Source organism: Rhinopithecus roxellana, chromosome 18 (genome assembly GCF_007565055.1).
Source record: "Rhinopithecus roxellana isolate Shanxi Qingling chromosome 18, ASM756505v1, whole genome shotgun sequence".
NCBI classification, from domain to species: Eukaryota; Metazoa; Chordata; class Mammalia; order Primates; family Cercopithecidae; genus Rhinopithecus; species Rhinopithecus roxellana.
In genome coordinates this window covers 42,540,228-42,564,289 of record NC_044566.1, presented here as the reverse complement: position 1 = coordinate 42,564,289, position 24,062 = coordinate 42,540,228, and the positions used below count along the sequence as shown (strand labels likewise).

General features: G+C 38.4%; 1 protein-coding gene and 1 long non-coding RNA gene across 2 annotated transcripts in view; one reads left to right on the top strand and one right to left on the bottom strand.

Annotated features, from left to right (window-relative positions):
* The first annotated feature begins 925 nt into the window (after positions 1-925).
* KCNRG (potassium channel regulator) lies at positions 926-7,521 on the top strand. The gene is made up of 2 exons (XM_010363821.2): positions 926-2,370; positions 6,810-7,521. The coding sequence occupies exons 1-2, from the start codon at positions 1,793-1,795 to the stop codon at positions 7,048-7,050; spliced, it is 819 nt and encodes a 272-aa protein (XP_010362123.1). The 5' UTR covers positions 926-1,792; the 3' UTR covers positions 7,051-7,521.
* Positions 7,522-13,430: 5,909 nt separating this feature from the next.
* LOC104662731 overlaps positions 13,431-24,062 on the bottom strand; it is a 57,836-nt gene continuing 47,204 nt past the window's right edge. The window contains exon 6 of the long non-coding RNA XR_004054766.1: positions 13,431-14,605. This is a non-coding gene — a long non-coding RNA (uncharacterized LOC104662731). The remainder of the gene's footprint in view (positions 14,606-24,062) is intronic.

The window sequence follows — 24,062 nt, the reverse complement described above, 5'->3', positions numbered from 1 at the left end:
CACGCGTGGGAGACAACTGAGGGTACTGAGTTAGATTTCCAAAATTTTCTACAGAGTTAATTATCACCAAAATGTGAATGGTACATACAAAACCTGGCATTTTCTTGTGATAAGTTTACATTTTTAGGAGAGTGGAGCTTTCATTCTGCCCTTTTCTCCTTTGTTTTTGTAGTTTTCACCAAAGATGATCAACTAGAAATGTTACATGGCTATGCAAGCAAAAGCATAGATACGTTAAAAAAAAGGATCAGGTGGCTGGGCATGGTGGCTCATGTCTATAATCTCAGCATTCTGGGACAGTGATGTGGGAGGATTATTTGAGGCTGAGAGTTCCAGTTCGAAACCAGCTTAGTAAACATAGCGAGACCCAGTCTCGACCAAAAAAAAAAAAAAAAAAAAAAAAAAAAAATACATATATCTATCTATCTATCTATCTGAAATACATGGTAAGAGCAGGAAATGGGAAGACTGCCTTTTTTTCTGGCAGCTATGTGTTGTTTTGTTCCAAAGATGGCAAGTGTACAACCAAACCAATCCACTTGCTTACAGAAAGAATGTTTAGTGTAGTTGCTAATTTGACAACAGATAAAACAGTCTGTCAGCTATTACAGAGTACAAAGTAACCAGCTGAACACTAATGCTGTTCTGTCTGCTCACAGGAGATAAAGATACCCTCTCATGGAATAAAAAAACTCACCTTGTTTAGAATTCATATAACAAAGAAATAACCTTTTTTTTTTTTTTTTTGAGACGGAGTCTGGCTCTGTCGCCCAGGCTGGAGTGCGGTGGCCGGATCTCAGCTCACTGCAAGCTCCGCCTCCTGGGTTTACGCCATTCTCCTGCCTCCGCCTCCCAAGTAGCTGGGACTACAGGCGCCCGCCTCGTCGCCGGGCTAGTTTTTTGTATTCTTTAGTAGAGACGGGATTTCACCGTATTAGCCAGGGTGAGTCTCGATCTCCTGACCTTGTGATCCGCCCGTCTCGGCCTCCCAAAGTGCTGGGATTACAGGCTTGAGCCACCGCGCCTGGCCAGAAGTAACCTTTTAACTGCTCTCTAGTCTGCCTTATTTCTGCCATAGAGTAAGATACTCCTTGAAAGCCCATTAAGTGGAATAGACTTTCTGAAAATAGAGATCTTTACCTCAGTCTTCCTTTAATTTGGTTGAGAGGAGGTAATGAAAATGGGGACAGGATAAAAGGTGGCAACTAAATTTAAAGCACAGAAGAAATGATTTCTTTCTAGCTATGAGAATAGTCAAATTGAGCTTGCCAGGCGAGGTAATGGCTGTCGCGTTCCTAACATGTAATTCATGATTTAGCCACTAAATTGCTAAGGAGATCATAAGAAATTAAGAAAAACGTTTAAGTCTAGCCTCTGTGTGCTAGACAGGTATGGGGAGGGAGAAGTGCTTTTTCCCTCCAATTAAAAAAAAAAAAATCTATATAGTTTTACATTTATCAGGTTTTCATGGAGAATTTTTTAAATGTAAGACAGGAAAGGGATCTATTTGATGTCTATCTTCAGATATATTGGCAGTTTTCCTTAAAACTATTTAGTTCCTCATCTGTTGCTTTTTCATTTTGTATACTGCAAGTTCCCAGGCAACTCAAATTTGCAAACACAGCCATGGATATGCTATTTACCTTACAGTAGTTTCCTGGGAATCTAAGTCTCTGGTTTTTGTTATTCTTTCCTCTCCTCCGTTGTATAATCATGTATAACTAGCAACATTTAAGGTTAAGTTAACATTAAGTGTGGCTGATGGTCACCTCTAGTTTGAAGTGAGGGAAGAATGAGTAGTCAGGAACTGGTCACTTTGAATGTGGGAGGGAAGATATTCACGACAAGGTTTTCTACGATAAAGCAGTTTCCTGCTTCTCGGTTGGCACGCATATTAGATGGCAGAGACCAAGAATTCAAGATGGTTGGTGGCCAGATTTTTGTAGACAGAGATGGTGTTTTATTTAGTTTCATCTTAGATTTTTTGAGAACTCACCAGCTTTTATTACCTACTGACTTTTCAGACTATCTTAGGCTTCAGAGAGAGGCTCTTTTCTATGAACTTCGTTCTCTGGTTGATCTCTTAAACCCATACCTGCTACAGCCAAGACCTGCTCTTGTGGAGATGCATTTCCTAAGCCGGAACACTCAAGCTTTTTTCAGGGTGTTTGGCTCTTGCAGCAAAACAATTGAGATGCTAACTGGGAGGATTACAGTGTTTACAGGACAACCTTCAGCGCCGACCTGGAGTAGTAACTCTTTCCCTCCTCAGATGACCTTACTTCCACTGCCTCCACAAAGACCTTCTTACCATGACCTGGTTTTCCAGTGTGGTTCTGACAGCAGTACTGATAACCAAACTGGAGTCAAGTATTTTGTACTTTGCAGTGTTTCTCTTGTATACCAGTTTGTGATGTTTTCTCTAAATACTTGAAGTTCCTCAGGCCTGTAACTTCTCCTAGAAAAGATGATTATTCAAAATAATGTTTTGGGGTAACCAGTGGAGTTGGGTAGAATGACCAAATAATTACTTTCTAAACTGGGATACTTGTTAGAGTGAAAGGGGCTATTATTAGGTGGGACAAAAGGAATAAATGAAGACTGCCCAAAAAAAAAAAACAGACTATGGACATTCAAATCATAGGAGAAAATAATTTAATAGATTATGTTCCATTGCTAATGAATTTGACTTACAAAAGAATTGCCTTATTTTTAAGAGATTCTTTCAGTGGTTTATATAAAGTAAAGGCTCGCTCACTGGTTTCTCTTGAGTTCCTTACATACTATATAATTTGTTCTTTCAGTTCTTATGATTCAGCTACTGTTTTTCCTTCAGCTGACTGTACTTTTTTTTTTTTTTTTTTTTTGAGACGGAGTCTCGCTCTGTTGCCCGGGCTGGAATGCAGTGGCCAGATCTCAGCTCACTGCAAGCTCCGCCTCCCGGGTTTACGCCATTCTCCTGTCTGAGCCGCCGGAGTAGCTGGGACTACAGGCGCCCGCCACCTCGCCCGGCTAGTTTTTTGTATTTTTTTAGTACATACAGGGTTTCACAGCGTTAGCCAGGATGGTCTCGATCTCCTGACCTCGTGATCCGCCCGTCTCGGCCTCCCAAAGTGCTGGGATTACAGACTTGAGCCACCGCGCCCGGCCTCAGCTGACTGTATTTTTAAACACCCTTAAAGACAGATATATCTCATGGCAAATTTGGTATCCTGTTACAGCCTTGGCTCTTAACTCAAAGTATTGGGATAGGCTGTCAGTATGTTAAGGATAGTTGCTCCTGAGTCAATTCTTCACTTACTCCCTCTGTTGTTCTTGGCTGGATCCTAATGCTGATTTCCACTCTGCTGTCACAAACATTTTTTCCCCCCGTAAAATGTCTTAATGCTGTCCTACCATTATTTTACCAACTGTGAAAGCTGGCTTTAGTTTTTAGGAGGAAAAGAAAAGCCTGCATGTGTTCTTTATTGATAGCATTTAAAATATACTTTTTTTTTTTTTGTGGTAAAGGTAGACGTATTTTAAGATATTTTCTTAACTTTAGCAGTAGTCAACAGGAAGGATACCAGTGTCTCTCTGTCTTAACAACACACCCCTTGGTCTTGCTTACCAACTGGAGGATACTAGGTAGTATAATCGAGTACGACAGTTCTTAAGTATTTACATTTTATAACTTCCTGTCCTTCCAAAGAGGTTGAAATGTCATTTTGGGAAAAGAGAGCCAGTCAAGCTAATAGGCTGATTGTGAAGAAAATCTAATACCTTATCTTTATCTCAAACCTCTACAACTTTATTTTCATTATGGGATACTTTAACAAAAATGAAACATTTTTTGGTTTTTAAAATTTGAGTGATTATGACCTCTTTGGGGATCATGCTTCAAAAAGTCAGAAACCTAGAGAAAAAAGTGTCATTGATTTTTAAAAAGAAACACACTAGGTCAAAAGATGTCCTGGAAATACGAAATACTCTTTAAAAACCATGCATTTGGAGAAAGTAATTGTTATCTTGAAAAACATGATTAGAAACTAAAACTGGGATGTTCCTGTGTGTACACAGTGCCCTTTTTATGTTAAGTGTTTGTGTTTTAGAAACAGCACAAAAGTTTTTTCCATTTTAAAGTGAGAAGACATATTTAGACTTCCATAATTCCAAAATCAGAAGCTATTTTAAAAATTAGCATTTTCTTGCATCACCAAATGGTATTCAATTGTTTGGAGCTCAAAATTTTTTTCATTCCAAAAATGTTTGTGAATTTTTAGACAGTGCCAATTTAAAAGTAGAGATAGCCAATCTGAATACAGTGACATTATGGGGATCTCTGGTAATTGGGATGAAAACTCTGGCCTTAAAAGGCCCACTTTTAGTATATAATTGCCTAATTAGCAATCATTTTTATTTTTTGCTCACTCCCTGCTCTGAATCTGTCTATTCAGATATTTTTGGTTGGTTTGGAAAAATGGAGAAGTGAGCCTAATTGGTGCCTAATTGTCTGGTGTATCATTCACCTTATTCAGTTTGTTCTATCAATATGATTTACCACTCAAGGTTAATCTAGCAGGTTGCTCAGTTATTATCTCTCAAGGTCATAGTACTAGAAATACTTGGCTTGCATCTTTCAGATGGCCATTCGTGTTATCAAGCTCAAGTTATAGTTGGTCATAGGATTCTAGAGTCTTTATCTGACTTCTTTTTGAACTGGCTCAAATGGAAAAGTGTAGTTGCTTTTAAATTTAAAAAATAAGTTTTGACTTTCTATTTTCCTTTGGTTTCTTCTATTCTGTCCTTTCTTTGTGTGCTTGAAATCTTTTATTTTTCAATTTGTCCTCATACGGAACCAAGTATTTTAGCTAGGTGATTTCTTGCAAGTACATTCCGCTTTATTACTATCTACTATCTGTATATACTATTTGTATCTTAATTCTTTTATGAGATGTTCTGTAACATTTTTTCTCTTTGACAAATATTTCTAGACTATACAGTCAAGATCTGGGGCTTGGGGGTAAGTGGAATGATTTGCTAATATTGAGAATCTGTTGTATCAAACATAATAAACATTTTTTGAGATGTGCATTGTAGTTTGGTAATTCTTAGATATTAATATTGGTTTCTTTGCTTAGAATGAGTTTCTAAATGTGAACTACAAAAACCACTCTACTTAAAGTGTGATCATTAGAAGAAGGTTAGGGATGTCCCCAAGGATCATTTTATCCATTTAAAACTACAGATGGTTTAGGTTTCTGCCTGAACTAATCTAAGTTAGCTTTTTCTTCACATCTCATAAACTAATGGTGGGAGGACACAAAGAGTTTTATGAAAACATCTTTGATGGCAGATAAGGAAGGAGTCATAAAGCTGTGTCCATGCAGATATGTTATGCTGACATTATCATTATTATTATTATTGAGATGGAGTTTCACTCTTGTTGCCCAAGCTGGTGTGCAATGGCGTGATCTTGGCTCACCACAACCTCCGTCTCCGGGGTTCAAGCGATTCTCCTGCCTCAGCCTCCCAAATAGCTGGGATTACAGGCATGCACCACCACCCCTGGCTACTTTTTGTATTTTCAGTCGAGCTGGGGTTTCACCATGTTGGTCAGGCTGGTCTCAAACTCCCAACCTCGGCCTTCCAAAATGCTGGGATTACAGGTATGAGGCACCGTGCCCAGCCTATGCTGACATCATTAAAGCCAACAGATAGCTAATCTGAAAAGTTCATGTGCATTTTTCTTTTCCTTTTTTTTTTTTTTTTTTTTGAGACGGAGTCTCGTTCTGTCGCCCAGGCTGGAGTGCAGTGGCATGATCTCAGCTCACTGCAAGCTCTGCCTCCTCATGTGTATTTTTCTTGAATTGGTTCTGTGTACTGCATTTGTTCTGTGGAGCACCTCAGTGAATAGAAGATTTTGCTCTTTCCACTCCAGAGGCTTTTGACCCCAAGTTGTGGTCTTTGACAATGGAGAGTTATTGCATAAAAAGTGACAATAAAATCTTGACATTTCATATCTGCAAATTTTCACTTAAAAAAAAGGTAGATTTGATAGGAGTAAGTCACAAAGGAAAATCCATAATGTCAGTGCTATTAACTGATAAGATTAAATCTGGAGGGGAAATTTTAAGTGCATAGCATTCATTGAAATATTTGATTCAATCAACTAATTAAATAGTAGCAAATTCAAAACAAAATTGGAAATAGTTATATAAGACAATTTAATGTTTGATCAAATGTTTAGAAAATAATCTCTCAAATTGATGAGTGTTGGTTTACTTCTAAATATGGAACTGAAATGACTTTCAAAATCACAGCAAGGTCTCGATTTTCAGCACCTGATTACTGATTTGGCAGCCTGGCATGGTGGCTCATGCGTGTAATCCCAGCACTTTGGGAGGCTGAGGGGGGTAGATCACTTGAGGTCAGGAGTTTGAGACCAGCCTGGCCAACATGGTGAAACTCTATCTCTAATAAAAATACAAAAATTAGCAGGGCATGGCCGTGTGTGCCTGTAATCCCACCTGCTTAGGAGGCTGAGGCAGGAGAATCACCTGAACCTGGGAGGCGGAGGTTGCTGTGAGCCAAGATCATACCACTACACTCTAGTCTGAGTGACAGACTGAGACTCCATGTCAAAAAAAGAAAAAAAAAAAAAAAAAAAAGAAATTACTGATTTGGATTTGTAAATGAAATTTCAAAAAAAAAAAAATCTGTCTTGAGAAGGTATGATGCCTTTGAGGTTGTAAGTCAAATTTATGTGTATAGTTTTGCTAGTTATTAAAGGGATGCTTTATAATTAAGCTTCTTTTTGTGTGTCCTAGGTATGTTTCTATAAAACCTGATAACCGAAAATTGGCCAACGGAACAAATGTCCTCGGCTTACTGATTGATACTTTATTAAAGGAAAGCTTTCATTTGGTCAGCACTAGAACAGTATCCTCTGAAGACAAAACTGAATGCTATAGCTTTGAAAAGATAAAAAGCCCTGAAGCGCTCATCATGAATGAAACACCAAAACCAGAGACTATCATCATACCAGAGCAATCTCAGATAAAGAAATGAAGTTGTCTATTCTCTTTTAAAGAGAAATTGTCATTTTTCTTGTTTCATTACATATTTAGGGCATACATGTTAGCCAAATCTATACTCAGCCTAACTCTTGGCTTCATCTGCTACCATGCCATCTCTGGCCAACCAGGCCCCAACTGTGCTTAAGCCATAATGCTTGCTGCTCTCTAGACAACTCCATGTACTTGGTGCTTTGGTATGTGTTCTACCTTCAATACATCTTTCCCTTACTCTTCTTCATGAATGCTTATGAGCCAAGATTGCACCACTGCACACTAGCTTGGGTGACAGAGCAAGACTGTCTAAAAAAAAAAAATTGATCTCAAACTGATGGATACCCTAAGTACCCTGACTTGATCATTATACATTCCATGCATGTAACAAAATACCACATGTACGCAATAAATATGTAGAAATATTATATGTAAACAAGAAAATAGTTGGGCCTCCCGTATTTTCCCACTTCTGTTTGTTTGTTTCAGCATTTTTTTTTTTAGATGGAGTTTTGCTCTTGTTGCCCAAGTTGGAGTGCAAAGGTGTGATCTCAGCTCACTGCAACCCCCACCTCTCGGGTACAAGTGATTTTCCTACCTCAGCTTCCTGAGTAGCTAGAATTACAAGCATGCAAAACCACGCCCAGCTAATTTTTGTAGTTTTAGTAGGGACGGGGTTTCACCATGTTGGCCAGGATGGTTTCAATCTCTTGACCTTGTGATCCGCCCGCCTCGGCCTCCGGAAGTGCTGGGATTACAGGCGTGAGCCACCATGCCCGGCCCCAGCATGTTTTTATCAATCACAGTTTCATTTCTGGCAAGGCACCAAATATTTTATTTATTTAATACTCTTTATATAATACTCTGTCACCAGGCCGGAGTGCAGGAGTTGGAAGCTGTAGTGAGTTCTGGTGTAATCATAACTCACTGCAGTCTCAAACTCTTGGGCTCAAGTGATCCTCCCACCTCAGCCTCCCAAATAGCTGGGACTACAGGCGCATCCCACCATGCCAGGGTAATTATTTTTTATTTTTTGTAGAGACGAGGTCTCACATGTTGTCCAGGGTGGTCTCAAACTCCTGGCCTTAAGTGATTCTCCCACTTTGGCCTCCCAGAGCACTGGGATTACAGGTGTGAGCCACCATGCCTAGCCAAGGCACCAAGATTTTAGCTTACGATTCTTGAACCTCAATAATTTACCTTATAAGTGATTAGAAGTTCTCCCTACAAATCTTTTCTGAAAAAGAGCTCTAATGCTTAATTTTACTCTTGGATTTAATATCCAAGTTGTAATTGCAAAGAGTTCTTAGGGTATGGTAAAGTCAAGATTAATTTAGGCTGCTTTTTTTTTTTTTTTTTTTGAGACAGGGTCTCACTCTGTTACCCAGGTTGGAGTGCAATAGTGCAATTTCAGCTCATTGCAACCTCAATGTCCCAGGCTCAAGTGATCATCCCATCTCAGCCTCCTGAGTATTACAGGTGCATGCCATCATGCCCAGCTAATTTTCTGTATTTTTGGTAGAGATGGTGTTTCACCATGTTGCCTAGGCTGGTCTTGAACTCCTGACCTCAGGTGATCTGCCCGCCTCAGCCTCCCAAAGTGCTGGGATTACAGGCGTGAGCCACTGTGCCTGGCCTATTTAGGTTGCTTTAAAAATGTATTTGAAATCAGGAGCCTGAAGTAGTATAAAATGGTCACAAGAAAGCAGCTTGAGAAATATATGGTTTAGGAAATCATAATCTGTTTCTAATTTGTCCTTTATACCATTTACAAGTGACAAACTTCATTGGTTTATAAACTTGTGTACTGATTCTCTATCATAAATAATAGAAATGTTCACATCAATAGAGAATTACACCACTAGAGACTATGCTGGGGTAATAAAGGATTTGCTAAGAGCACTCAATCTTCTATATTCTACTGCTATTTTTCCTCTGTGCTAGGGAAGTTGACTGTAATGGCAAGTTTAGCAATGTAGAAGCTACTGTGAGGAAATTTTCGAAAATACATTTATGAAATTTCATTACCTTCTTGGAACCAAAGGACTCATGGGAGACAGCAATGTGGCATCAGACTTAGCATTTTTAAGCAAATGCTCAGAAATAAAGATAGGAAATTTAAAAATTACTAAAAATACTTAGATTTCTGGAATATTGATGACCTAGTAAAAAACATAAGTTTTTTATGTTTTTTAAAACATACTGGGCTGGGCTTGGTGGTTATAATCCCAGCATTTTGAGAGTCCAAGGCAGAAGGATCCTTGAGCCCAGGAGTTCGAGATCAGCTTGGGCAACAGAGTGAGACCCCCATCTCTCTATTTAAAAAAACAACAACAACAACAAAAATCACAATCACTGGCTTTGCTGTAGAACTATACCTCAAGACTTATTAGGATTTCTGGCTGGGCGAGGTGGCTCACGTCTGTAATCCCAGCACTCTGGGAGGCTGCGGTGGGTGGATCACCTGAGGTCAGGAGACCAGTCTGGCCAACATGGTGAAACCCCGTCTCCACCAAAAATTACAAAAATTGGCTGGGCATGGTGGTATGTGCCTATAGTCCCCAGCTACTCAGGAGGTTGAGGCAGGAGAATGGCTTGAGCCCAGAAGGCGGAGGTTGCAGCCTCCCCCGAGATCATGCCATTGCACTCCAACCTAGGTGACAGAATGGGACTCTGTCTCAAAAAAAAAAAAAAAAGGTTTCTGTTGGGCCTATTATAAATGAAAAGTACAAATTTTATCAAAAAACCTCATCGTCTAAAATACCTTAATATTTAACTAAACTATGAGATCCAATCATAAAAATATTTTCGGCCGGGCGCGGTGGCTCAAGCCTGTAATCCCAGCACTTTGGGAGGCCGAGACGGGCGGATCACGAGGTCAGGAGATCAAGACCATCCTGGCTAACACGGTGAAACCCCGTCTCTACTAAAAAATACAAAAAACGAGCCGGGCGAGGTGGCGGGCGCCTGTAGTCCCAGCTACTCGGGAGGCTGAGGCAGGAGAATGGCGTAAACCCGGGAGGCGGGGCTTGCAGTGAGCTGAGATCCGGCCACTGCACTCCAGCCTGGTGGACAGAGCGAGACTCCGTCTCAAAAAAAAAAAAAAAAAAAAAAAAAAAATCGATATTAAGCATGGCACAGAATGAAAACAGAACTAAACAGATAGCAAAATAAATAGGACCTTCCTCCCAAAACTAAAATGTGCTTAAGACTTGTCTAACCACACAAGGCTTTTAGGTAGGTAGTCTTCTGCACCTTCAGATTTCACACCAACACCTCAAAATCCAGAAATCATGAAAGCAAATGGCTTTTTATTAAACAAATGGCTTTTTATCAGTAGGGTAAAACATACCAAATAACTGTTTCATTTCATATTATTCTTCATCATCTCACAACACTTCTGGAAAGAATGTGAATTTCTTCAGGTTCATGCGTATGAGGCCAAATAGGAGACATTTGTTTTATGTTTTTTTTTTTTTTTTTTTTTTTTTTGAGACGGAGTCTTGCTCTGTCGCCTGGGCTGGAGTGCAGTGGCCGGATCTCAGCTCACTGCAAGCTCCGCCTCCAGGGTTTACGCCATTCTCCTGCCTCAGCCTCCGGAGTAGCTGGGACTACAGGCGCCCGCCACCTCGCCCGGCTAGGTTTTTTTTTTTTTTTTTTTGTATTTTTAGTAGGGACGGGGTTTCACCGTGTTAGCCAGGATGGTCTCGATTTCCTGACCTCGTGATCCGCCCGTCTCGGCCCCCCAAAGTGCTGGGATTACAGGCTTGAGCCACCGCGCCCGGCCTTGTTTTATGTTTTTTTTTAAAGCAGGATTTCACCCTGTCACCCAGCTAGAGTGCAGTGGTGCTATCATAGTTCACTGTAACCTCAAAATCCAGAGCCCAAGCTATCCTCTAGCCTCAGCCTCCTGAGTACCTCGGACTGCAAATGCATGCCACCATGCTGGCTAATATTTAAATGTTTTTGTAAATATGAAGTCTTACTATGTTGCCCAGGCTAGTCTTAAAGTTCTGGGCGCAAGCAATCCTTCCATCTCACCCTTCTAAAGTGTTGTGATTACAGGTGTGTGCCATTGCACCTGGTCTACCCTTTTTGTAATAAGAGACCTCTGAGGAAATCTAGCTGCAATGTTTAGGGTTCCATGAGTTATTTTAAGATGAAGACTGAGACTGTGTTATAGTGGTCTTCATACTCCCCCACCGTGCTGGGCATCTAACAAGCTCAAGTGAGCTGAAGTGAAACATTTGTAAACTACAGTCTCAGTAAATAGATGCTTGGAAAAACAAGATTTATAGTAGATTCAAAGACGGATGAGGATAATTTAAATAATACAATCTGAAAGAGTTGACTCAAGTTACAGATTACAGAAAGAGTATTTTTAGTTAGAAGTTTACTTGGGACCAGGTGCAGTGGCTTGTGCCTGTAATTCCAGCACTTTGGGAGGCCGAGGTGGGTGGATCACTTGAGGTCAGGAGTTCGAGACCAACCTGACCAACATGGTGAAACCCCGTCTCTACTAAAAATACAAAAATTAGCCGGGTGTGGTGGGAGGCACTTGTAATTTCAGCTACTGGGGAGGCTGAGGCAGGAGAATTGCTTGAATCTGGGAGGCAGAGGTTGCAGTAAGCTGAGATTGCACCATTGCCCTCCAGCCTGGGCAAAGAAATGAGACTCCATTAAAAAAAAAAAAAAAAGAAGAAGTTTACTTGCGTAATGCCATACGGAAAGGAGATGAAAATATAGATGTATATAGGGATATAAACTTGTTGCAAATTACACAAAATTGTATGTTTAAGCATAGTAAAATAGTCCAGTTAAAATTGGGATATACTTAATTTGCTAAGAATAATATAATGCTACCAGAACACTTAGCAATTAAAAAAACTAAGAGAATATAAGTTCAAAATGAGTGTCACATGACTATAATTGATAGTAAATCTTCACTTACCTCCATAACTTAGGAGTCATGAAAAGAAAGGAGAAGTTAGCAGACCAGGCATGTAAATCAGATGTAAGTAGGATGAAATAAGAAATATTCCTAGTTCTGGGTAACTCAATTTGAGGTCATAAGTTTACTGAATTTGGATTAATCAAGTGGTTCAAGAATTAAGGTAAAATGGTCCAAAAGATCCTGATATATCCAGAAGACATATTACTGAGGTTTTACAAGGCTAATTTGAAAACGCAGATTAACATTTTATGTTTCCTTACATATCATTAAAATAGACCATATTAAAAGTCAATTTCAGAAGCTGTTTTATGACTGGAATAAAAAACAATTAAAGATGTAGAGTAACATCGTATTTCTGTCTGATGCTGGAAGGCTATTTTTCATGGAAGTAATAACTGGGTAAACAGAGTGATACTTTAATTTTACGAATAGGAATCCTAGAAAACAAGGTTTTGCTCCTAGAAAACAAAAATACTTGCTTTCAATTAATTTTCTAAAAAGGTTGTGTTGGTCACTTTTTAAACTCCTACAATCTAAGCAGCACTGAATTCCTATTTGATTTTTTTTTTTTTTTTTTTTTTTGCTAATAGTTTTCAGAAGCAAACCTACTTTAGGGTGACAAAAAGTTTCAGATCTTAGACAGAACCTTCATTTCCTCTTAAGTGTGTTTCTCCATCAAAAACAAGTATTCAAATAGAGAATCTCAATTATCTAAACCTATTTTTGGCCATCTTCCGGAATTTCTTGTTAAATCTCCTTTGAAATGCCACAGTTGCACTCTTGGAAAACTTGTCTTCCTGGTTTTCAAATTTCTGTTTATTATTACAGCTCTTCAGCTAGAATGCCAGGTCTTTGTGCTGTACTGTGTCTTGAAACTGGAGACTAGCACACTTCCCCCAATTCAATTACTTGCTTTCCATTTGAGAAATTAAAGCCATGTCAATTTTATAAAGTTTTAACTGACTGAATTATTTGACTTTAAGTTCTCAATTTCATTCCCTTAGCCTAAAACTGGGAAAGATCTTGGTTTTATTAAGAGAAGGAAAGGTTCAAGCGTATTAACACATTTCAGTCATTGACTCTCATAATTGATGTAAGTGTAGGGGTTTTCTAACAGGCACAGGCTTGAGATATGACACTCTAAGGAAAAAAGGGAGAGTTCTTATTCAATTCTAGAAATGTTTAAGATTACATACCTAATGATAGTTTATTTACATAAATGTGTGTTCATATATTTTTTTAAAAGGGACCCACTACTGTCCTTCATAAAGAGCTTCAGTGAGCTTTTCTACCCTTATCAGCCTTATGTAACTGCCAAATTTACCTCTCCAGCCTGACTTTTACATAGAATTCCAGTTCTGTATATCCAGCGACCTTAAATGAAGACATTTCAAGCTTAACGTCTAAATATCACCTTAAATACATTGCAGAAATGGAACACATTTTCCCCCTCTTAAACTAGTTTCTTTTCTTTTTTTTTTTTTTTGACAGAGTCACTCTATCACCCAGGCTTGAGTGCAATGGCATGATCTTGGCTCACTGCAGTCTCCACTGCCCAGTTTCAAGCGATTCTCCTGCCTCAGTCTCCTGAGTGGCTGGGATTACAGGCATGAGCCACCACGTCTGACTGATTTTTGTATTTTTAGTAGAGGTGGGGTTTCACCATGTTGGCCAGGCTGGTCTTGAACTCCTGACCTCAAGTGATTCACCCACCTCTGCTTCCCCAAGTGTTAAGATTACAGGCATGAGCCACCGCACCCAGCCTTAAACTAGTTTCTTAACTATCTCCTTTCTCTCAGTGATAACTCCATTGTCTTCCATTACAGAAAATGTATAATCTTTTACACCTCCCTTTTATTCAACCCATCATGATATTCAACAATTTTTTCCTTTGAAATATCTTAAATTTATTCTTTCACCTCCATTCTCATGCCACTATTGCTGTTCAGGTTTTCTTCACCCCTAGATTACTACAGTAGTCACATGCCCAGTTTCCTTGCTATCATACTTTATTTCTTAGACATTTCTATATATAGTATTGCCACATTTAATTCCAAACAAATCAATAGGCTATAATGCCTCCCTATTCTCTGCTGTATCAAGACTAAAATCCTCTAATTGGTTTTCTAGGCAAAGGCTCAATAGCCTAATTCTAACCTAGTAATCCAAATTCATGTAACCTTTGCCTTAGGCTTTATAGCACAGATCCCAGGTTACTTTTGGGGGAATGTTGCATTCAATTTTGGCTTAAATTCCTACCTACAAACCAGACAAGTCCATTACTTGACAACTCAATGCATCTTAATTTACAAGCATGCAGGCCACAAATTATAAAATGAAGACATTTTTACTGAGTCAGCAGAAACAACTGTTCAATTCTCCTGCAAGTCCCCGTTACTTACAGTTTTCTGCTGAGGTGATCATCTCATGTGGCATTTATTGCCCTCTACTAAAGTGAGCTATTGTCTGACACTCTGCTCTGTACAGACGTGTTTCTGTTTCCATTTTCAGTTCCTTCTGCACATGGTCTAAGTACCAGTAGTTTAGTCAGTTCTCACCTTTTTTGAGGGGAGGGCAGCAATGACGGTATCAAAATTTACACCTGGAAAACAGGTCATAAAGAAAATCAATATAGAAGGGAAAGTGCTTTACCACAGGAATTATTATTTAATTGCTGGTTGAATTCTTGACTTTTGGTTAAAAGGTAAATATAACAAATATGTCAACCACCCTCAAAGCCAAACCAAAACCAAGAGCAACAGGCTTTTCAATCAACGTAACTTATACATTGGGTTCTGGAAAACAGATAGAAATGTCCTATAAATTTTATATAAATGCTGTATAAGGGTACATAAAAATATATCTTATTATAAATGATTTAAATGTCATAGCAGTAAACAAATGGTACTTATTTGATGCACAACTTTCTTTGCCTTCTTAGATTTTTTTGAAAGTTTTGGTGTGACTTGGTTTCTTTTTGAAGGGCAGAGCTGGGAGGAGGAGGAAAAGCATTTGGTCTCCTATAAAATTGTCCAAGAAAGTTTATGAGAAAGCCTATATCACTCAATAAGGTGGCTCCAGTAAGTTTAGGCATTCAAAAACATTCCATTAATTTTAGAGCTACCTTAAAGAATTATAGCAGATCCTCAATGCTTTTGTTTCTGTGATTATGGTAATGGTGTTTCTTGAAAAGTATTTTTAAACGTAAGGATTCTTTATTCTACCACCATGTCCTATCTCCTCAGATACACAAATAAAGGCCAAAAAATAACAGTTAAACTTTATAGAATTTCACACTTCATTGGAAAGGTTAGAAATGATCAATTGGATCAATAATGACCTCCAAAAGGATATCAAAATTTCACAAGCCTGATTATTCACACCCCTACCCACATGTTTCTGGTTTTGCTGGAAAAAAAAAAAAAAAAAAAAAAAAAAAAAAAAAGACATTTTTAGGTAACCGAGACCTAAGGAATGAATGTTAATAGCTGACATAGAATGAGAAGAGCTTTGATCAGTGAAGTAGTAAAAGGTAGAGAGCACTCCTAAATTATCAGAAAATAACCTACATATTTCTGTATTTAGCAGGTATGCAGCCTTTCTACCACTTTACCATAAAGGTATTACTGCTGATTTTCAGCAATCAATGGTCACTTATTCTACACCCACTATGTTTAAGACACTAGGCTAGACTTGCAGAATATACAATAAAAAATAAGATGGCCCCTTCCTATAAGACAGGATGTATTTGTTCTAAGTCAGGTATGGAAGTTTAAATGAGAGAAATGGTATTTTTGGCTGAGGAGGAAAAGTGAACTGGAAAAATTTCATGTAGGGGTTAAACAGCTTAAGTTTTAGACAACTGAAGATGAGGGAAAGGACATTCTAGGAGTAAATAACTTGAGCTAAGGCTCGTATGAAAATCTGAGTGAGGTTTGAAAAAGTATTATTTCTCTTTGGCTTAACAACAGTATTATGGTATTCATTCACAATTACTCCCATAGTGGTAAAGTCAATCTTACTTAAGGCAAAAAATATCCTAGATATAGCATTTTGCCTAGTTAACCCTTTCCTCTCAAGATTTCTCACCTGATTTGCTGAGTTAAAAGCCACAGACCCCCAATTATTTAGGGTAAACTTATTTATGCCTAGGTTTCCTTCCAGTATTTCCTACAAGTTTTTTTTTTTTTTTTTTTTTTTTTTTTTCTTCAAAGCAACACACCATGGCTCTGGAAGGGCTGCAGGCAATCTGACTACCCTTGTTTTCTTTGATTAGAAATGAGGGTACCTTATGCAAAGGAAAGAAAACAATCTCAAACATGGTTATACTCATTTCCCTACTCAATTCTCTAGTACCTACTCTTTGCCTTCATTCTACTGTTATCAACTTTACTCCTTGCTACTTCATCATGTCTTGGTTCGTGTTGTTTTCTGCACTTGCAAGTTATCATTCCTTCATTTCACATAATCAATCTTAACCACGTTTTCAGCCCAGCTTGCCTTTCATATCCTCTTACAAGTCTTCTCTGATAAGTTTAAGTCCACATTTCCTTCAAGCTTCTACCACACTTAAGTTAGCAAGCCAGAGTTTACATTCCATTATTCTCTGCTTGTTTCTTGTATGTTAGCATAATACTCCCATATAGGTTACAGTTCTTTGCTGACAGGGACCATCTTTTATAGACTATAGTGAAGTACTGGGCCTAGAATAGGCCCTTAATAATAAAGATAATGTCACTTTAAAAATGCAAGTAGAAAATGCTTAAGGCATTTAAAAGTAGTATTTTAACAATAACTATTTTAGATTAAATAAAACTATATTCATTCTTCTTTTCAGAACTTGAAACCTCAAATTATCACCTCAGATCATCATGCTATTAAAAAGTAGATTTGCGATGGGGCGCGGTGGCTCACGCCTGTAATCCCAGCACTTTGGGAGGCTGAGGCAGGCGGATCACAAGGTCAGGAGATCCAGACCATCTTGGCTAACATGGTGAAACCCCGTCTCTACTAAAAATAGAAAAAAAAAATTAGCCGGGCCTGGTGGCGGGCGCCTGTAGTCCCAGCTACTCAGGAGGCTGAGGCAGGAGAATGGCATTAACCCAGGAGGCGGAGCTTGCAGTGAGCTGAGATAGTGCCACTGCACTCCAGCCTGAGCGACAGAGTGAGACTCCATCTCAAACAAACCCAAAAAAAGATTTGCATATGAATAAAACTGTCCAACTCTATCACTTATACACAACACAGCCATGAACAAAAGCAGCAGTCATTCTTGATAACCCAATCCCCTCTGAACCAAACAATTTCTGGCAGTAGCAGAGATTTACAAATACATAGCCTGCTAACAACCACTAGGCCTATAATGGAAAAGGTTGTAATTTGAATCCTTTGGAGTGTGCATCTTTCAAATGTGTAGTGAAATCATAAATACAACGTAATTTTGTTCAGTTTGGAATGAAGTGAAATTTTGCTTAAAGGAAGTGAAGATTATTCAAGTTGAAGCTTTAGTTAACTTGCATTAGTCACTAGCACTCTACTTCCAAAAAAAAAAAGTCAATCTTAGGAAAAACTGCGATCAAACATCCTTGACTTAAAACACATTCAGCACAATTTTTAAAACCTCTATACCTACATTACAGAATACAGTAGTAGTTCACCCTTATCCACAGGAGATACCTTCCAAGACTGCCATTGAATGCCTGAAACTGTGGATAGTATGAAACTTTATATATATATGCTATGTGCTTTCCTATACATACATATGATAAAGTTTTATTTGTAAATTAGGCACAGTAAGATTAAGAATAATAGTAAAATAAAACAATTTAAAAAAATGCAGGCAGCACTATTCTTGCGGCTTGGGGCCATTATGAATTAAATAAGGATTACTTGAACACAAGTACTGTGATCCTGGAACAGTGAATCTGATAACCATGATGGCTACTAAGTAACTAACAAGCAGATAGTGTCTACAGCATAGATACAATGGACAAAGAGATGACTGCTATCCTAGGCAAGATGGTGCAAGATTTCATCATGCTACTCAGAATGACACACAATTTAAAACTTAAGCATTGTTTATTTCTGGAGTTTTTCCATTTAATATTTCCAGACTTCAGTTGACTGTGTAACTAAATACGTGGAAAATGGGAGACATTACTGTATTACATAAGACTTGATAATAAGGTACATGTTTATTTATAAAATGTAATGATATTCTGCATACACTTTATTAAGGTAAGAAAATATATTGAAATAGTGCCATTTTTATTAACGTTTTAGAAAATATTCAAACGTTTAAAATAATTATACTCCAGAAGCTTTATAGGTGTTAAATAAAATTTTTTTTAAAAACTAGGCCAGGTGCAGTGCTTGATGCCTGTAATCCCAGCACTTTGGAGGGCTGAGGCAGGCGGGTCACCTGAGGTCAGGAGTTCAAGATCAGCCTGGCCAACATGGTGAAACCCCATCTCTATAAAAATACAAAAAAACAGCCGGGCGCGGTGGCTCACGCCCGTAATCCCAGGACTTTGGGAGGCTGAGGCGGGCAGATCACAAGGTCAGGAGATTGAGACCATCCTGGCTAACACAGTGAAACCCCGTCTCTACTAAAAATACAAAAAATTAGCCGAGTATGGTGGCGGATGCCTGTAGTCCCAGCTACTTGGGAGGCTGAGGCAGGAGAATGGCGTGAACTCGGGAGGAGGAGCTTGCAGTGAGCCAAGATCACACCACTGCAATCCAGCCTGGACGACAGAGCAATACTCCGTCTCAAACAAACAAACAAACAAACAAACAAATTAGCTTGGTGTGGTGGCGCATGCATGTAATCCCAGCTACTCAGGAAGCTGAGGCATGAGAATCGCTTGATCCCAGGAGGCAGAGGTTGCAGTAAGCCGAGATCGCGCCACTGCATTCCAGCCTGGTAACAGTATGAGACAGTCTCAAAATAAATAAGTAAATAAATGAATAAAAATAAAATTAAAATGATTGTAAACTTCAGTTAACAGAATCATCCAGAACTCCAGATTGCCCCATTGATTCAATTAAATTTTTGTCTGATAAAACTTTTAGAAATTCTTTTTCTTTTTTTTCATTTACATTGCCTTTCCTTTAACAACTTCCAGTGGGGGTAGTTTTCCTTTTTGTTAATCATATCTCACACAGTCAAAGTGTTGATCTGACAAAGGGTAAGAGAAATGAAATCTAACATAATTTCTATAATGGTAAAGTTAAACACAATTTCCAGAATTCTAAGATGATACTGAATTTTCCACATAAATCTATGAGATTATATTTTTCCCATCTGTTGTTTTAAGTAATACACCAGTGTACTAAATATTTCAAAAATGAATATATTGAAGGCTGATTCTCTTCTAGGATTATAAAAATCTGGGACAAGATAAAGCCAAGTTCAATATCTTATTTAAAATTTAAAGGCTTGGAGAAAGACAGTAACTTAAGGTCTTTCAACTAAGCAATGGCAGAGCCAATTTTCAAGTATTTGAATATGACCACAATTAACTTTTCTGGGACAGAAAGAGTTTAAGCTTCTGTTTACACTGTCATTTCTCTGGCAAAGTTACCAAGCTACCTAAATACTTCTTTATCACAATATTCACAAATATGAATTTTATTATAACACATTATAATCTTTTATTCTGATTCATGTCATGGCCTTCTAAACCTGTTGGTAAGCTTTAGCTTCTTGTACATGCTCAATTGTTATCTTAATAAAATGCATCCCGATGACACTGAAGAGACTAGTAACAGAGGCAAGTGCCTCTGAACAAAGAGACATATTGGATGAATGAATAAGCTGTACACACATAACTGACCATTGTTTGAGACTTTAAAAATGAGGACAATGCAGAAAATAACTTAAAGATTCTCAACATAAGAATCATCAAATTAATTTAATGAATATTTTCACTTCTAATTTATAATTTTACTTCATTTTGCATATTATTCTTAATTCTTGTATGAATTCAATGAATCCTAAGTTATTTCTTTAGACATGCCTGTTAAACCATTTTCTCCCATAAGAGCAAGTAAGATAATTGAAAGATTATAAAGGCCGGGCGCGGTGGCTCAAGCCTGTAATCCCAGCACTTTGGGAGGCCGAGACGGGCGGATCACGAGGTCAGGAGATCGAGACCATCCTGGCTAACACGGTGAAACCCCGTCTCTACTAAAAATACAAAAAAACTAGCCGGGCGAGGTGGCGGGCGCCTGTAGTCCCAGCTACTCGGGAGGCTGAGGCAGGAGAATGGCGTAAACCCGGGAGGCGGAGCTTGCAGTGAGCTGAGATCCGGCCACTGCACTCCAGCCCGGGCGACAGAGCAAGACTCCGTCTCAAAAAAAAAAAAAAAAAAAAGAAAGATTATAAAAAGGATTATTTAATCCAAAAAATTGACTTTATTATTTCTATGAGAACTTTTATCTTTTCAACTGAGAGAAGCTAAATACAAAAATACTGAATATGAAAAGTAAATAGTTTGAAAAACAGAGAAGGCCCTAAGATTTTGTTTATTGGAAATAGGATTCTTAAAATTCTGATTTATCTTTTAAAACTGCCATGCTAAATAAGTCAGATTAAATCATTATTAATTCAAACAGATATTATCTACTGTGTCAGACATTTTCATTTTAATGTTTTCTTTATATATGGAAGAAAATTGTTTAGTTAAAAGATACCACAAATTATAAAATTATATATTCTAAATGAATACATTAAAATGAAAATTAAGCAGCACAATTTTATATAAAAGATTATAATACTAGGCTGGGCACAGTGTCTCATGTCTGTAATCCCAGCACTTGGGAGGCTGAGGCGGGTGGATCACGAGGTCAGGAGCCCCAGGCCAGCCTGGCCAACATAGCGAAACCCATCTCTACTAAAAGTACAAAAATTAGCTGGGCATAGCGGTGTGCGCCTGTAATCCCAGCTACTCAGGAGGCTGATGCAGGAGAATCAAATAACCCAGGAGGCGGAGATTGCAGCGAGCCAAGATTAGGCCACCGCACTCCAGCCTGAGTGACAGAGCAAGACTCTGTCTCAAAAAAAAAAAAAAAAAAAAAAAAAAAAAAAAAATCAAAATAAACAAAAAAGGGAATTCTCAACTACTTTTTAAAAAAGGAGTTCTCTCCATGGAAGGCCTAATTTGGAAATATACTTGGGTCCCTATACAAAGTCATCCAGAAGCCAGACGATTTTCCAGTGTAGTCCAAAAGCCAGATGATTTCAGGGCAAAGCATTTGAAAGATATGGATTTAGGTAGGCAAGATCCAGAGGCAGAGTACTGTGGGTCTGGGTGGGCAGGTAGAATTCAGATGCTGGGAAAAACACAAATGCAATGCTAGGAAAAGGGGTCACGCCTTACAATTCAGGTGGGACAGATACAAATGAAAGTTTCTTAATGAGGTAGAACGAGGAAGTTATTAACTCCTGTTCTTATTGGATTCTAACATACAAGCTAATTTGAATTCATCAGCCTAAGCAAGGTTGCCTTGGATTTTGAAGTTGTCTTAAAGAATAAACTGTAGAGAAACCATAGGGCCAACCAGATGAATGATGAAATGAAAAAAACAGCAATTAAATACTTTTAGAAAGTATTACAACTTAATACTTTAAAAAATCCTGTATCTTGAGCTAGTAGCAAAACTAACTGGAATTCCTGACCTCTGTAGTGCTTTCTTGCAACAACTCAGAAAGAACATCTGGGAATCCATTTTAGACTGCTAAGAGACTTAAGATTTACATCAGATATATTGTCAAGGTTTCTCGTCCTTGTTACCAAGGAGGTAAAAGAAGCGTAAAATTTATTCCTCTGCTGACACATTATCTCAATGAGAAATAGAGCCCTTACAAAGACTTATCTTAGACGCGAAACTACATTATTGTACTTGGCAAGTACCATTTCATGCTTCTCATTTTTTTCCTCTCTGATCCTTCAGTGAAACTGTGATGTTGATGATCTATAAATCTGATCTAATTGAGGCCGGGAGAATTCTACTGAAAATATAATTTCTGAGTAGCCATACCAATATTGGTATCAATGTATTTTTTAATCAGAGAATTAACATATTACTGAATATGAGGTAACCAGCTCTATTACTATACTAGTCACCAAATGACCTGAGTTCAATAAGAGATTCTCTGGGCTCAAGCCTATTAGCCTTACAGGCTAACAGCAGGGAAATACAGAAGCATGTAAATAATATGATTTAACATAAGCAATAATGAGCCTGTTTTAAGGGTGACAGTAGAGAAAAGGCAGTTTTTTTTTTTTTTTTTTTTTTTTTTTTTTTTTTTTTTTGAGACGGACTTTCGCTCTTGTTGCCTAGGGTGAAGTGCAATGGCATGGTTTCAGCTCACTGCAACAACCGCCTCCTAGGTTCAAGTGATTCTCGTGCCTCAGCCTCCCAAGTAGCTGGGATTACAGGCATGCACCACCGTGCCTGGCTAATTTTTGTATTTTTAGTAGGGACAGGGTTTCACCAGGTTGGCCAGGCTGGTCTTGAACTCCTGACCTTAGGTGATTCTCCTGCCTTGGCCTCCCAAAGTGCTGGGATTACAGGCGTGAGCCACCGTGCCCAGCTGGCAGTTATTAATTTTTAACACAAGTGTATATGTGGGAGGTGGGGTTGCCCTTCTGAGGTAATAGCTAAGAAAATGAAGGATGAATAGGAATTTGCTACACTACCATGATTGCTCTACAAGAGGTAGAATGAAATTAGTGATTGTTATTAAGCCTTGTCATAAGTCCAAATCTTTAAATTGACATGAAATATGAAGAAAATTGTATGTCTAGAATTTGGATTATTTAGTTTGCAGCCTTTTAGTTGCAAAAGGTATATTTTCTCTTCTAGATTTTGGTAAGCATCCAAAGACGGACAGTGTCCTTAACTGACATTTGGTGCATATATATATATATATATATATATTTTTTTTTTTTTTTAGACAGAGTCCCACTCTGTTGCCCAGGCTGGAGTGTGGTGGCATGATCTTGGCTCACTGCAATGTCTACCTCCCCAGTTCAAGCGATTCTCCGGCATCAGCCTCCTCAGTAGCTGGGATTACAGGCACGCACCACCATGCCCGGCTAATTTTTTTTTAGTAGAGACAAGGTTTCACCATGTTGGTCAGGCTGGTCTCAAACTCCCGACCTCAGGTGATCCACCCACCTCAGACTCCCAAAGTGCTGGGATTACAGGTGTAAGCCACGGTGCCTGGCCTGGTGCTTTACTTTAAAAACAACCAAGTATGACCTGTACGTTGTGTAGACTTACTCTGAGGGCGAAGGTAGTTTTCTCAGGGAACTATGCCATTACATTAAGGACTCTATTAAATTCATTTGTCTGTATGTACATCCATGTACCACAAATACACACATGACATGAACACATATACACCTCATCTCCAATGTTACTCAAATATATTTCTCATTGCATGACTCCCTGGTGGTGGGACCAGTAGAGAATATGAGAAGATAACTTGTACTTAGTATTTTCACATACAAACCTATCTTTAAGGCATTACAAAAAATAAGTTGTAAAAATGTCAGTGTTATTCGTCTCTGATATTTTTTTCCCTTCTAAAACAAGTTCGCAAAAGCCTATCATACTATCTCTGATTTCTATTTCAATGGAAGCAGTCAGTACAATGTGTGAAGACCTGGGCATGAAAGAAGCATTCAACTAGCATTAAACAAGACACCAGCATTAAACAAGACAATAAAGTAAGACTAAAAGCACTTTGGAAACTAAAAGTACTACCTAAAAGGAAGGCATCACTATCATTTTGAGCATTTATTTATGTAGTTTTGTCTCCTCTGCCTCTTATTGGTTACAGGATAGAAGCTGTAGATATAATTCCTAAAAGCATGAACTTCGAAGTCAAAGCATCTGAGCTTGAATCTGGACTCCCCGGCTTGCTGGTTATGTGACATGAGGCATGCTATTTTTCTGTGACTTGGATTCCTTACCTATAACATATGGATAACAATGGACCTCTCTCAGAGGGTGGTTGTGAGGACTAAATGGGTTTATAAATGTGA

What these genes read in the sequence shown, in the direction of transcription:
- KCNRG (XM_010363821.2), top strand. Translation starts at nt 1,793, where the DNA reads ATGAGTAGTCAGGAACTGGTCACTTTGAATGTGGGAGGGAAGATATTC. An exon ending in GATAACCAAACTGGAGTCAA is followed by an intron (nt 2,371 to 6,809) that starts GTATTTTGTACT and finishes TGTGTGTCCTAG; the next exon opens with GTATGTTTCTATAAAACCTG.